This window comes from Sceloporus occidentalis, unplaced genomic scaffold (assembly GCF_023333645.1).
Source record: "Sceloporus occidentalis isolate IW3139 unplaced genomic scaffold, rSceOcc1.0.p SCAF_8, whole genome shotgun sequence".
NCBI classification, from domain to species: domain Eukaryota; kingdom Metazoa; phylum Chordata; class Lepidosauria; order Squamata; family Phrynosomatidae; genus Sceloporus; species Sceloporus occidentalis.
In genome coordinates, this window is record NW_028316988.1 from 22,278,245 (window position 1) to 22,292,814 (window position 14,570).

Sequence of the window (14,570 nt, forward strand, 5' to 3'; positions counted from 1 at the left end):
TTATATGTAGACTTGTGCTTTCATGAGGTGCAGGGGCAAAGTATCTTAGTTTCACAGCAGTTCATAAAATCAGTTTGAGGGAAAGCCCTGGCAAGCTAAAAGAGCAACCTGACATGGTCAAAGACTCCTAAAGTCCTGCATTATGTTTTCCACTAAATTTCTGGAACAATAGTAAATTATGTATTAAATTAGTCCTGGACTCACTGTTTTCCTTGCTATGCTCATGGCATCATGCCAGAGATTCTCATGTCATCCTCAGAAGAGATTTCTGAGACAAGTGTAACTAGCCAATGGTTATCCAGTCAGTTTCACAGCCATCAACCAGGATTTTATTTATTAGTTTTTATAATATCCTGCCTTTCCCCCCATGATTGTGAGGGTCTCCTTTTCACCACCTGGAGTGAGTCTCTGTCTCCATTTATCCTCACACCAACCCTGTGTGGTAGTTAGACTGTAAGATAGTGACTGGCCCAAAGTCACCCAGTGAGTTTAATGGCTCAATGAGAATGTGAACCTCCACTTTACAGATTCCAGTTCAACAATCTAGTGACCTGGTTCCTGCAGTGTGCCAATGCTTAGTCTTTTCAATCAATCTCTACTACATTTGCTGGTTTTTATCCAGGGCTGAACTTAGGACTCTCCTAACCAGGGGTGAGAATATATCAGATCTCCAGATATAGCTAAAATATAGCTCCCATCAGCCCTAGGCAGGGTAGAGAATTCTGGGAGTTCCAGTTCACCCCTGCTCTAGAGTCTGAGCTATCAAGGCCATATGAGAATGTGTTGGGAGGGGGGCGGTTTTAAAAACTGAAAAGGACAAAGGACTGACCTCCTGCAAGTTGTGCGAATGTTCTCTACTTCTTTCTTATAACTTGCGTTGTTGATAATAGTTTGAAATGCCTGTATTGGGTCAATGAGCTGGCCCCACACTTTGGATCCAAGTTTATCCAAGATCACCATGAAACAGTGGAGTGCTGGCCAGAAAGGATTGTTACTTTCATCTGAAAAAGAGAACCCAAAGCATGTTGGGATAAGAAGAGATGAAAGATTTAGGAGAAAGCATTGGAGAGGATGCAGAACTTGTACTTGAACTCTTTTTAGTCCCCGAGTGCAGCTTTGGTCTGGTTTCCATCTGCTTTGGAGGTGTGGGTCATCTAAATGCATTGCCTTCAAAGCAGTTGGAAACTGCTTTATTTTGCCTATCTGTGTCCTGAAGAGGCTACTGCCCTACCTTAACCACCACTTTGCATTTCACTTTATCACCCTTTTCTAATCTCCCTTTCCCTGCCACTGCCCTACTTCTACTGTCTTCCCCCTCTCTAAAAAATACGTATGTCATCTATTGCTATGAAGGTGATTCTGCTGATTATACAATGTATATACTAGGTAAAGGTGAATAGGTGCTCAAAATTGCTTTCTTTTTCTCCCTCTACATTTGTTTGAAACCTTTCTGCTTTCACATTATATTACTCATCATCAAATAATTTATTCAGCATGCAAGTTCTGTTAAAGGAAATAACTAATTCCCAGAGAGTGGATACACAGACTATTTTTAATTTGTTTTTATTGCTGCCTCTTATACTTATTAATTAGTTACCATCTGTTTCTTTCCTCATGATGTTCATTATGGATTGCATAAAGTCATTCTGTTTGTCTGGGCCAAGGAGCAACGAATCCATCGCTTGTTCTTCCAGAACAGTCAGCAACATACAAATGCCTGCAACAAAAGCAACCTAGATTCAGTGGAAGCAGTCAGCCTCTAGTCTCACATCAGTCTTCATCCACAACTGAAAGCAAAGCTGCCAATATATGTAATTGTACTTGCTTCCAGTTCTTCTCATACTTTAGATTAAAAGTGCAAAACCTCTGACTTTCTAGATGTCTGTAGCTTCAGCTCCTGTTAACTCCAGTCAGCAGATGGCTAATTCTGAGAATTGTAGCTCAGCAATTCTAGGGGCGGCAAACACTGTCCACACCTGCTTGAGACCATCATTTCCCTGGAGTAGGTATCTGTCTTTAGGCAGAAGGCTACTGAAATTTCTTATACATACAACAATTTGTTAGGAGTGAAACAGAGTGGTTGTTGTTCTGTGCTGTCACATCAACTCTGGGTTATAGTGACCCTCCTAGGGTTTTCTTGCAAGGTTTGTTCAATTTGTCACTGCCTTTCTCTGAGGCTGGGAGAACGTGACTTGCCCAAGATCCCTCACTGCGGCTTCCATGGCTGAGTGGGGGTTCAAATCCTGATCTCCCAGTGTCCTAGTCCAACACTTAAACCTCTACATCACACTGGCCATTGAAACAGAGTAGTCCAGTAGTTAAAGTAAATTTTCTGCTTAACCCTTAAACTGCTGGGTATTCTAGGACATTTCACCATCTTTCAAGCCAAATGAGCCTCGTGATGTTATGGTGAGCAGAAACTGGATGGGTTGGGTGGTAAGAAACTATGTATGTCACCCAGAGTGCTTTGGAGAAACAATGAGATAAAAAATATAATTAATAGATTAACCTTCTGAATTATGTAATTAGAAGTTTTAGAGAAAGTCTCTTGTTTAGTAACAACTCAAGAAGCTGTGCACTTCAAAGGAGGGAAAAGAGAATGTGCATTTGAAAGGCTTACTTAGATACAGAAGACTAGCTTTGAAATCATCAAACAAAGAGATAAGAGGTGTTCAAATCAATTAACTTGAGCTTTTAAGTCTGACACATTAAAAGACAGAGTCTGTGAGGTGTCAGGCAGCATTAAGATAGATGTCTTGCTGCTTTATTTTCTGGTTTGTTACCAACTTCTGTGTATTTCTCCAATAAAGATGTACAAGATAAATAGCTTTTAAAAAGCTCTTGAAGGGAATGAGAAATTAGACATGAGAGAGGCTTGTGAACCATTTGTACTAATGGTATGAAGTGTTGCTGCACACAATGATGATAATGCCAGGATGGCAACATCCAGGGAAAATGTCCAGGATGTGGGACAAAGGTGAGAGGTAACTCTGGTTCAGGAAGGAACCATGATGATTCAGCATTTGAAGCCTGCTGTGTCATAGGAAGCTGATGACACACTGGTAGGACATGAAGTCACCAGGTAGCAAACTTGCAGAGCCATGCCACATGGGGGACAGGAAATAAGTGTAACACACCAGCACTGAACATGTATATAGGGGAGGAGCTTCAATACCTGGTGTGGTTGGTGTGTGGCGTATAGTATTTGTGAGACATTCTGTCGGTGAGAGCAAGATTTGTAAACAGTGGGACGAAGATTAAAAGCCTCCTTGAGAGAATTCAGCGTGCTCTCGTGTTTGCAGCTTGTGTGTGTGTTCTCCAGCCTGCACTGAACTTCAGTGGCATCTGTGGTGTGTGTTCCAGGCACAAAGCTTCAGCAGTGTGCACTTCAGGTTGCACAAGCGTGCCAACAGATAATATTACTTAGCATTCCTATAGTAATTCAGAACACCCTCCCCACATCAACAGGTGATGTGCAAGTGTGCAGGGCTAGGAACTGTGTGAGCTTTAGCCCAGCAGACCTGAAGGCCAAAGAGTGGAAGGAGGAAGGTTGCCTTACTGTATTATCTCTCCATTCCTCCAAGGAGTTCAGATCTGGGTGCCTGCTTCCTCGCTGCTCAACACTGCATCCTTCCAACTCCTACAAGGTAGGTTAGGTAGAGAGAAGGTGACTGGTCCAAGGTCAACTCATGAACTCTGGGGGTGACTGGGATTTGAAATGAGATTTCTACTATCACTAGTCAAACCACCCCGAGTACAATCGGGATTGGCAGCACATGGCCTCCTTGGTGGTTGGGTCTCAGCTCCCTTTAGTCAACACAGCCAAAGAAGATGCTGCAGTGCAAAAACATTTGGGAGGCTGCATGAGGTCCACCCACCACAAGCTAAATGCCTTTACGTTTAGAATAATGTTTCAGTGATTCTACTTACCAAGCCAGTAGTTTTTGTAGTTAGTGGTGTCATACAAATGGGAAGGTAACAGGATGAGCTTCCCCTTCTTAAATACTGAAGAATGATAGATATCAGGATTTTCAAAAAGGCCCAGCTCAATGACTTTGAACAAGCAAGTCAGCACTTCTTGGATGTCATAGTAATCATCCCGGTCCACCTTCCCCAGGCTCCTTGCTGTCAGGATGGCCCAGCGCCGGATCTATGAGTGTGAAGAGCCACTCATGATTAATACCCCAAGAAATCATAAAACTCACATTCACAGAGAGTGGTAAACCCGGGTGCTGATATAATTCTGGCTCACCATAAATAAGCAGCAATGTCTGCTGGTATACTCAGCAAACATACACTGATGTAGCTGCTGTAAGCAACTGGAAAGGAATGCCAAGATCACAACAAGTCAACATGGGTTTCTTAAAAACAAGTCATGCCAGGCTAATCTTATCTCATTTTTTAAACAGAGTTATAAGCTTGGTAGATGAGGGGAATACTGTAGATGTGGTTTATCTTAATTTCAGTAAAGTAATTTCAACAAGGTCCCCAATGATATCTCTGCAATAACAGTAATAAAACACTTAGTAAAATGTGGGCTAGAATGTGTGACTGTTAGGTGGACCTGTAGTTGGTTGACTGAATAAACCTAAAGGGTACTCAACAAAGTGACTAGCGGGGTGCCACGGGGTGTCATGGTCCCAGTGCCAATCAACATCTTTATCAGACTTGTCAGAGTTCAGCCTACATTTAATCCAGGGGAATTACAGTAACAAAAGGAAATGTCAAGACATCTCACCATTTCGTTGGGGTGTACCATGAGCAGGTAGATCCCTGGATGTTTGCCAACCACCTGATAGGAGTAGTTGATTTGCTCCATTTTACAAAGAGCCTCAACACAGAGTTCGCCTACAATTGAATGAGAAAACACCCAGATTAAGATGATGCTATAGTTATTATATGAAACTGTACCATCCTAAAATGGAAGCCATTATCAAAGAATTTAACAAAAGGAATTAGTTCAGAGTACTGTTCTATATTTGCTTGGAGCCAATAAAGTATCCCTAACGAAATGCCTGACCAATAATTTCATTAAAATCACCCAAACCTATATCAAGGTTTGCCCCCTTTGTGCCAGGGTCAAACAGGCAGGAAGCAAACCAAGGGGGCTGCTACAGCCACTGCCAATGCGAGTGACTCCTTGGTTCCACATAGCAATGGACTTTATTCCAGATCTACCTGAGAGTCAAAGCAGAAAAAGGCCTATTTTCCAAGCATGTTCACTTTGTGGGTTGTAAGTCTCTGCCTACAGCTGCACAGTTAGCTGGTATGTTCATAGCCCATGTGCACAGACTCCAAGGTTTGCCTTTCAAAATTGTGAGCGACTACAGAACGCAGTTCACCTCGCAGTTCTGGAAAGTGCTGCAAAAGAAACTGGGCATTGAGCAGGCACTGAGAACCTCCCATCATCCACAAACGGATGGGCAAACAGAGACAGCAAACTTGGTTTTGGAGCAATATCTTAGGTGCTATGCTAATTATTTGCATTATTATTTGCCTCTGCTGAACTGGCGTTTAATAGTGCAGTGAATCAGAGTACTTGTTACTCCCCTTTTGAAGTGGTCTATGGCTATGAATCCAAAATTTTGCCCACACTCAAGGCAGAAACAGCAGATCCGATCCCACTGACTGACTGGATCACAAAAATCAAGGAGGCATGGCCTCTCAGAGTTACAGCCCTGGATGAACCCAAAAGTGACTATAAAAATATGCTGACCAGGCAACTGTCATCTGATACTCACTGACATGCTCATGGAGGAGCAGATATGGATACTTGAGTATTTCCAGCAATGGCACTCGGAGGTGCTTTTCAAAGCCAGGACCAGTGAAACAGCACAAGGGGGTCTCCCTGTCTTCTTCCACAATGTAGAGGTCATCATCTTCACCATCCTCCTTCAGAGATTTCTCAAAGTGGGCAACAAGACGGCTAGTTTCCAACTCCCACAAGACCTGCAATTAAAATCATCACCACCCTCAATGAATTCTAGAATAAAAGCAAGCAGTTTCCTAAATGCCACACAGATATTACCACCAGGAATCACTGGAGAGGACAACAATCTGTTTAAAGGTGAAATGAGTGCAAGGTGAGTATTTTAAAACATTATAACAAATAAAGAAAATCTAACGGTCAAAGGGTTAAATTTAGTTTTAAGAGTGTGCTGGTGAAAGTGAAAGTCTAAAGCTGATTCCAACCCAGTACCTTCATGGAGAAATATCATGGAGAAATAAAATATGTTTTACTTAGCATATATACTCGACTGTAAGTTGAGAACTTTATGGCCGAAAATTGACCCTAAAATCCCGGGTCAGCTTATATTCAGGTCAATACACCACTACTGCTTAGAAAGGTCCTGAAACAAGCACCGCCTGATGCCCCACTCTTCCCAGCTCTTCGTGCCTTGAGGCATGGGTTTTTGTGTCTCTCTCTCTCTGTGCGAAAGCTTCCCAATCCAATTTGAAAACCTTCTTTTCCATCACTTACAATCACTTACGGTTTTAGTTTAATCTTATTCTAATATAAATGTGCTACCCCATTGCTTCTTCATGTATTCGTATATGAGACCCATTATTTTCAATGGGGCTCGAGCACAGGCGGAACTTGCCTTACGCGACGGGGTCCAGAACGGATCCCTGCATAAGGCAAGGGACCACTGTATAGTTGTAGTACAATTTGTATTTTTAAAGTTTTTTTTTCTTTTTGTATTTTGATTATTGTGTTTATATTTGATGTATTCAAGTTTTACAGCTTTTTCCCTTTAGAGCTTCAAAATTTCTAGGCTGTTTGCCAACCTCTGGCCCTTTCACAATACAGTGGCCTAAAAAATCTACAGCATATTACCTCATGCAACGTTGGGAGCTGATCTCTGGCTTTGTGGTACTCATCCACACACTCCAGACAGTAACAGAGGTCATCATTTGCTGCAGTAAATTCCAATGTAGCAGAAGCATAGCGTCTTAATAACTTGATGGCTTCAGAACCACCAGGTGTGCACCAACAGCACGTACTCATTCTGCAGGTAAAAGCATGAGTAGGAAAACAAGAGAAAGAAAGGAAAGAGAAAAATTACTTGATGGCATGGAACTAAACTGGTATGAATACAACATGGTAATTCAAGCAGAAATCCTCATGCTTGATCTTTACTGACACATTAGTATATGAGAGCAAATGTTATTTTGAAATCTGAGAACAGGTGTGCCAATATATTTTTCTAATATAGAGCCCATACAGACAGCCAAAATAAAGCTGCTTCAGGTCACTTTGCAGGTAGGCTGTTTAAATGACACACGCATCTTAAGAGGCCAGAAGCAGCGACAAAGCTGTGCTCCAGTCCTTAGAGCTGGAGCATGGCTTTGGCACAGCTTCTGACCACTTAGGATGCATGCATCATATAAACAGCATACCTGCAAAGTGACCCGAAACAGCTTTATTTTGGCCTGTCTGTACAGGCTCATAGTCTTCAACCACAAAGCCTTCTAGGGCAGTTTATACAGTAATAAAAAGAGAAGCCAGCCCCTGTCATCAGGTTGACGCAATACCAAAAATGGGAAATGGGATCCCCGCGTAAGGGGAGGGCCCAGTGCACTCATTTGCTATACCAGATGGCAAATTTCAATGCAGTTACAAGAAGTTCATTGAAAACCTTTTTAATGCTTGAAAATTAAGTTTTAAAGACAAGCACAAGTACATGAACTTACAGAAAAGGGGCATTTGAGATGAAGTCACTTAAAGCACAGGCAAGATAGGATGGACCAACTCGACTGAATACTGCCTGCGGATCTGGCCGATTCCTAGCTCTGGTTAAGGCACTAGACGCCATGGAACTACCACCGCTGTTCTACTAGCAGACCCCTGCTGTGAGCCATAAGGGTGGAAATGGGGTGCCTGGCTTCACTCATGTAGCCACACACTCTTTCTGATATCACTGCAGGTAGAATGGCAGCAGCAGGTAAGGGTATGTGCAACCATCCGGTATACTAGCTGTCATGCTGGAATTTCTGGGGAACTTTGTCGCAAAATGCCATTTTTTAAGAATGCACTAAAGGCTAGTGAGGCCAGGGTCAGGCCAGTTCCACTGGAATGGTGTTCAGTCTACTTGGCTGCAGTCTAGGCTGTTGGCCTGCATCATCTAAACAGAACAACACCAGACAGTAGGGAACATAGGCTTTTTGGACCATGCATATCATTCCAAGCTTCAATATCAGTTATGGATCAATGATATACATTAAATTGTTTGTTGTTTCTCAGATGACCCTTGTTTTAAGCTACTAAAAAATTATTCATAAGAATAATGGATTGAAGAAAAACAAATTTAAATTGAATCCAGACAAGACAGAGGTGCTTACTATCAAGGGTCCTAATCTGGGGCCAGCGATGTGTCAACCAGTTCTGGATGGGGTCACATTCCCCCTGTTTGCAGTTTGGGAGTACTTCTGGACCTATGTCTCCAAATGTTAGCTGAGATAGATGCAATAGTCAAGAGTGCCTGTTATCAGCTTTGTCTAATACATCAACTCCACCCCTTCCTAGAACCAGGGGACCTAACGATGGTAATGCATGTGCTGCTAACCTCAAGGCTGGACTTCTGCAATGCACTACACATTGGGCTACCCAAGTCCAGAAACTCTACCTGGTTCAGAATATGGCAGCCAGACTGATTACAGGTACATCCAGGAGTCATCACATTACACTGATACCAAAATCACACTACTGGTTGCCAATTAGTTTCCAGGCAAAGTACATAGTGTTAGTTATTACCTTAAAAATCTTACATGATTTGGGTCCAGGTTACCTACAGGATCACTTTCTCCTGTACAATCTGCCCTATACACTTGTGTCCTCTAGAAAATGTTTGCACCAATTGGCCAGGACTAAACTGGCAAAGGTTTACCAGAGGACCTTTCCATCTGCTGCCCCAACTGTGGGATGACCTGCCAGAAGAGATTCAACAAGTGAAAACACTGACTGCATTTAAAACAGCATTAAAGACTTATACTGAATCTTCTGGCAGGCCTACCCAGTCAATTTTAAATCATGACTTTTTAATTTCTGTATGTGCTCTTATGTGTGTAAATGGCTTCATAGCACTGTATTTTAACTGTGGTTTTATGTACTGTATTTTAATTGTTTTGTATTTCAACATGCTGTACTGCACCTCAAGCTTTGAGGAGAGGTGGTGAATAATAATAATAATAATAATAATCCATAGAAACATAGAAACATATTAAGATGACAATGGTAGCCAAATTGTGGGTGGGGAACCCAGCTCACCACGCTCCTTTGTCTATTTGCATTCACTATGCAGATATGTTTTTGGCAATGTCACAAGTTACTTCTGTCCCCATCTTCTCTGCCTTCCTGCCCACTATCTGGTACACACTTCCTCCCTGTATTTTCTCCTGCTCTACAATTGTTTAAACAGCATTTAATAAAAACCCAAATCACCAAATTGCTACTGCTTCTCCTTCTTCGTTCTCTTTTCTCTCCCTTGCTTTTTCTTTGTGGGTGTGCATTTGATGCCTGGAGGCAGGCAGTTTGTACCTTCATTATAATAATTACAAAGTACTGGGATCAGAGATGCTTTATAAATCATGTGACAATGGATGGAAAAACCAGAGCACAGCCTTTGCAGAATGCATCAAATACTGTAGCTTACCCTTATATATCACCTCATTAAACCAATTCCACCAATAACAAAAGTAATTCTTGGAGGAGATGCACATCTAAGCCACCTGAATTCCAAGTCCATGTCAACATGCTACACAGAAGTCTCATGAAGTTAGGTAGAATTTGCTTTCAGGAAAACACCAGCCTAAGTCTAAAACAATGTAACATCTGTCCCCAGATACCTTCAGGGCCATTTCCCACTATGATGTCAACATTCGCAATGTGCTTTCTACTTAAGGCCCCCAAAGATACAGAGTCTCTCCCACAGGAAGTCTCAGTTGCACATCCTTGAAGGGTGGAAGGATAGAAGTGGAAGAAAAACAGAGAACTAATAGCAATCCCACAGCCTCATGGGAGAGACTCAACTGCAGCACCAAAGAAAATCTTAACAGGATAGAAAGAAATCCCTAATACAAAAGGAAGGGGGGACTACAAAGAGATGTAGAGGAACAGGTGAAAGGCTCTGCCTAGGGAATTCCTCCAGTCAACACAAGGTCAGTATCACAATACACCAGTTATTGTTATGCTATGGCTGCCTCCTGTGGAATTCTGGGCTTTGTAATTTAGGGAGGGCTAAGAACAATCTAGAGCTAGTGTAGTATAGTGGTTTGAAAGCACCCTAGAGATCAGGGTTTGATGCTCAAGCATAAAAACCCACTGGGTGACCTTGGGTAAGTCACACTCTCTTGGCCTCAAAAGAGGGCAATGGCGAAGTGAAACAGTAGCACTATAACCATGTAGTGTGATATTGTCCATGAACAACACAAAAGATACTGGTTCATCTCTCAAACCAAGACTCTTGTAACAGTCCAAGAATCTTCACCGACTGCATTGCTGGCGGGGAACTCAGGAAAGCAAAGTTTTCACTCTCGAACAGTTTCTTTGCTTATGGCAATGATGAAGTTCACTTTACACTGCATCAATTGCTAGCAGATTTTGAGAAAGAACCTAACTGAAAGCAGCCTTCTTCTAGGGAAAAAATGAATCTGAAGAAGCAAACTACAACTGATGAAAACCCATGCTGAACTGTCTCAGAGATGCTACAGGATTCTGAGGTGTTATTCTGGGACAGACTGACACTGTTGCCCTTTCGAAAAGCAGAAGGGAGATTCAAGATCTCACACTACACAGCAAGTCATGGCAAGCACCGTTAGGACCAAACAGTGAGTGACTCCCATGCTTGAATGTAGATAAGAGACTTAGGAAAGGCCAATTATCCTGTACATATAAACAAAGATAAGAAGGGAAGTTTCAAGGCTAAAAAAGAGGAGCAGAAGGAAGTGATGTTGGAGAAGGAAATGCACAAGGAAAGTGGACTTCACAGAGGACAGTATCTCACAAATTGGCTACATCTGACCAAGTCCATGGAGGATAAATTTACTACTCTTTTAAGGTATTAGAAGAATCACAGGAAGGATCAATGAAAAGTTAAACAGAACCAGTCAGCTTCTGTGCCCTTGTCTCCTGGAGACAGGCTGGCTGGCCAAGGTGAGAAGAGACCTCTGGGCTAAAGAGGCCTTTGATCTGATCCAGTGTCAGGTCTCCCATGGGGGGGTGGGGGGGGGGGCTGCCCATTTCCCCTCCTCCTGGAAGACAGGCATGAAAACAACCCAGCCCCAGGAAATGCCAGTGAGCCTGCTTACTTCCTTTTGGCCCAAAGTATTCTGATGCAACTAGGGGCCCCATTCCCTTCTGCTCCTGCTGTCCATCGGAGCTTTGATAAGGACCAGCCCAAAGCATCCCTCTCCCAATCTCCTGGGGCCACTGCTGAGATAAGGAGGGGGGCACTGGAACCATCCCTTCCATTACGCTTAGATGCTATTCCATGACAAGCTGACTATTTTAGCCAAGAAAATGATACCAGAATTGGTTTTCTCCTGCATTTTTCTTTTGCATTCATTTTTTTTCACTGACATATGGTGTAGCACAGCAAAAAATCTTGTCCTCTTTTCTGTAAACCACACTTCAGATCATCTGACTTGCAACCAAGTTGACTTGCTTTTGTAGGCTGAGTTTAACTAATCCCTTCCATCCCATGATGGGTTTTATACACTCCGGGCCATCTTTACTACATCCTTTTTAAAAAGCAATGCCTAGAAGTGGCTAAGTATTCTGTGAGATAGCCATGCTAGCCTGTTGGAGGATAAAAAGATCTCAAGGAGTTTGGCAGAGCCTCTCCAACTGACTGTGAAAAAGTAATGTTTAGCATAAGCTTTTGTGTACTACACCATTTTACAATGCCATTTTATTTAACAGGACTCGAGCATCCATGGATTTTGGTATCCACAACGGGTTCTGGAACCAAACTCCAGCGGATACCAAGGGCCCACTGTAGAGGACAGAAGGAAAAAATGCCCAATACATTTCCTGTACTTGTTTACTGGCACCATTCCACCCTACCATTTCTAAAACTGTTTCTGTCCAGATGTGTTGTACTGCAACTCATATCTACCCAGCGTATCTGAAAGGCACCGGGTTGGTTGAAAGTCTGAACTATGCAATGAAGCCTTTTCCAGCGTGGTGCCCTCTAATAGGCTAGACTGCAAATTCCATATACTATGCAATTCCCAGCTACCTGTAGTGTGGACCCTACTGAAAAAAAGGACACAAACACACAGAAGTAATGATAACAGTTTCAGCCTACCCTTTCAAAGTTTCTGAGGCTATTTCATTTCCCATCAACACATATTTCCCCCATCTTGGTGGGGAAATTGAATTTACACCCCCCGGAAAATGTAGGTTCATGCCTTGAGTGTATTCCTGTATTTAATCCTGAGCATGGAAGCTTAGGTTGCAGCATGGTCAGTATTTGCACAGCCAGGCTTCTGCACCAGCTGCACCTGCTCTTAGAGACATCTGATCTGTCCATGGTGACATACGCCTTTGTTGCATCTTGTCGGGTTTAGTATAGCATACTCTACATGCTACAACTCCTTTGAAGAGCTGGTCAAAGAGCTGCAGCCAGATGAACTGGGGCTGGCTACAGGGAGCACACAACTCCCTTTTGCAAAAGCTCACCATCCATTTGCATCCAATTCAAAGTGCTGGTTTTCACCTATGATGTCCCATACATCTCAGGTCCAGGGTACCTGAAGGACTGGACTCCCTTTCTAATGAGGTTAGACTGGCAACTTCCTTGCTACCCTTTCCCAGGTTGGTGAAGACCTTTTTTCATTCAGCAGGGTCCAAAACACACTGCAAAAATAATCTGGTTTGAGACCGCTTTAACTGCCCTGGCTTAGTGCTAGGGAATCCCAGGAACTGTAGTTTATTGTGACACCTGAGCTCCTTTGACAGAGAAGCCTAAATGTCTCACGAAACGACAGCATCCAGGATTTCCTAGCACTAAATCAGGGCAGTTAAAGTGGTCTCAAACTGGGTTATTTCTGCAGTGTGTTTTGGACCTCCGTCGGCAGGACCTGAGCAGACCAGCGGAGGGCAGGGGGCCTTGAAGAGGCCTCACCCGCAGGGTCTCCATGAGGCAGGGAGGACTCCAGAGCACTGAACAACTGAAGCAGAAACCAGGGACCTCTCAGAGGAGAAAAGGGATTTATTGCAACTTTCATAGAATCATAGAGTTGGAAGAGATTACTAGGGCCCTCTTCTGCTATGGAGAACCTCTCAATCAAAGCATCCCTGACAGACGGCCATCCAGCCTCTGCTTAAAGGCCTCCAAAGAAGGAGACTCCACTACACTCCGAGGAAGGAGTGTGTCCCACTGTCTAACAGCCCTTACTGCAAGGAGGTTCCTCCTAATGTTGAGGGGGAATATCTTTTCCCGCAACTTGCACCCACTGCTCCAGGTCCTATTCTCTGCAGCATCAGAAAACAAGCTTGCTCCCTCCTCAGTATGACATCCCTTCAAGTATTTAAACAGGACTATCATATCACCTCTTATTGTTTTGGGTCTTGCGTGGCTCCAAATAGCAGTCATAGACAAGTCATTTCGACTACAAGCAATTGACTGCTTCACAACAACAACAACAACAACAACAAGAAGCTGCAAGGCAGGAGAGACCAAGACTGAAACGCTCAGCTACAGAAAGGGCATTGTGCAGAGATACATGGCTGAAGCAGGCTCCCTGCGAAAGGGATCTGGGTCCAAAACGCGCCGCGGAAACAAGGCTCTTCGGAGCCGCTTGAACAGCCTTGGCACGATGTTAGGGAATCCTGGGAAGCCGAAGTTTCGTGCTCCTCCGCTAGAGAGCTCTGGCGCCGCCAGGATGAAGCACGGCTCCCAGGGTTTCCTAGCACCGCGGCTCCGCTTCTTCCCGACGAAGCCGAAGGGAGGGAGGCGAGGCTCCCAGGCCTCCCGCGGCGACGCTTCGTGAGGCGAGGAGAAGCGGCCCCTTCCTGCCTTCCTTCCTTCCGGCTCGGCTCACCTCCTTCTCCTCCGGGCGGCAACCTCCGCGGCCAAGGCTCCGCCTCCGCTGCCATGGGCTCCCGCGCCGGGCCCGGCCTTCCTCCGCCTCTGCCTCAGGCGCCTTCCCTCGAAGGAGCAGCAGCAGCGCCCGGCCAGACCCGCTCCGTCCCTCCCTCGCGACCGCCGCACTTCCGGTTCCGCCCACAAAAAGGGGGCGACCATAGAGGAAGGCGAGAGAGAGCGCACCACTTGCGCATGCGCCCCAGCTCCCTAGAGGACGCTCTAGCCAACGGATTTCCAAACTCTATTCCTCCGCTTCCGGTTGTTGTCGCGTTTATTTACTTCAGCTCCCAGAAGCCTCTGCCATAAGCGCCAATAGTGTGGGGTTCTGGGAGTTGGAGTCCCACAGCCCGGCAAGGCCGAGTACAGCCCCGGAGACTCCGCTGGACGCTCGCCTTTGTGTCCCTGAGAGAGAAGGGGACGGGGAGGCCAGATATGTTAAACCCGCCTCGTCCCCCGGGCCAGCAGGGACGTGTGAACGGG

At 44.4% G+C, this 14,570-nt stretch overlaps 1 protein-coding gene across 6 annotated transcripts in view; it reads right to left on the bottom strand.

The window, feature by feature from the left end:
• The window catches only part of LOC149308182 (helicase senataxin-like), a 47,818-nt gene extending 33,335 nt beyond the window's left edge, over positions 1 to 14,483 (bottom strand). For 4 of the 6 annotated variants that reach the window (XM_089535260.1, XM_089535259.1, XM_089535263.1 and 1 more), the window contains exons 1-7: positions 14,047 to 14,483; positions 6,839 to 7,010; positions 5,742 to 5,949; positions 4,739 to 4,848; positions 3,931 to 4,150; positions 1,598 to 1,717; positions 830 to 1,001 (exon numbers count right to left, since the gene is read on the bottom strand). In XM_089535260.1, coding sequence (XP_089391386.1) covers positions 830 to 1,001; positions 1,598 to 1,717; positions 3,931 to 4,150; positions 4,739 to 4,848; positions 5,742 to 5,949; positions 6,839 to 7,010; positions 14,047 to 14,249 — 1,205 coding nt within the window. In that variant the 5' untranslated portion in view covers positions 14,250 to 14,483. Of the gene's footprint in view, positions 1 to 829; positions 1,002 to 1,597; positions 1,718 to 3,930; positions 4,151 to 4,738; positions 4,849 to 5,741; positions 5,950 to 6,838; positions 7,011 to 13,555; positions 13,608 to 14,046 lie in introns of those variants that run through there. The other 2 variants (XM_089535261.1, XM_089535264.1) reach the window with 2 other exon arrangements.
• Between the last annotated feature and the right edge of the window lie 87 nt (positions 14,484 to 14,570).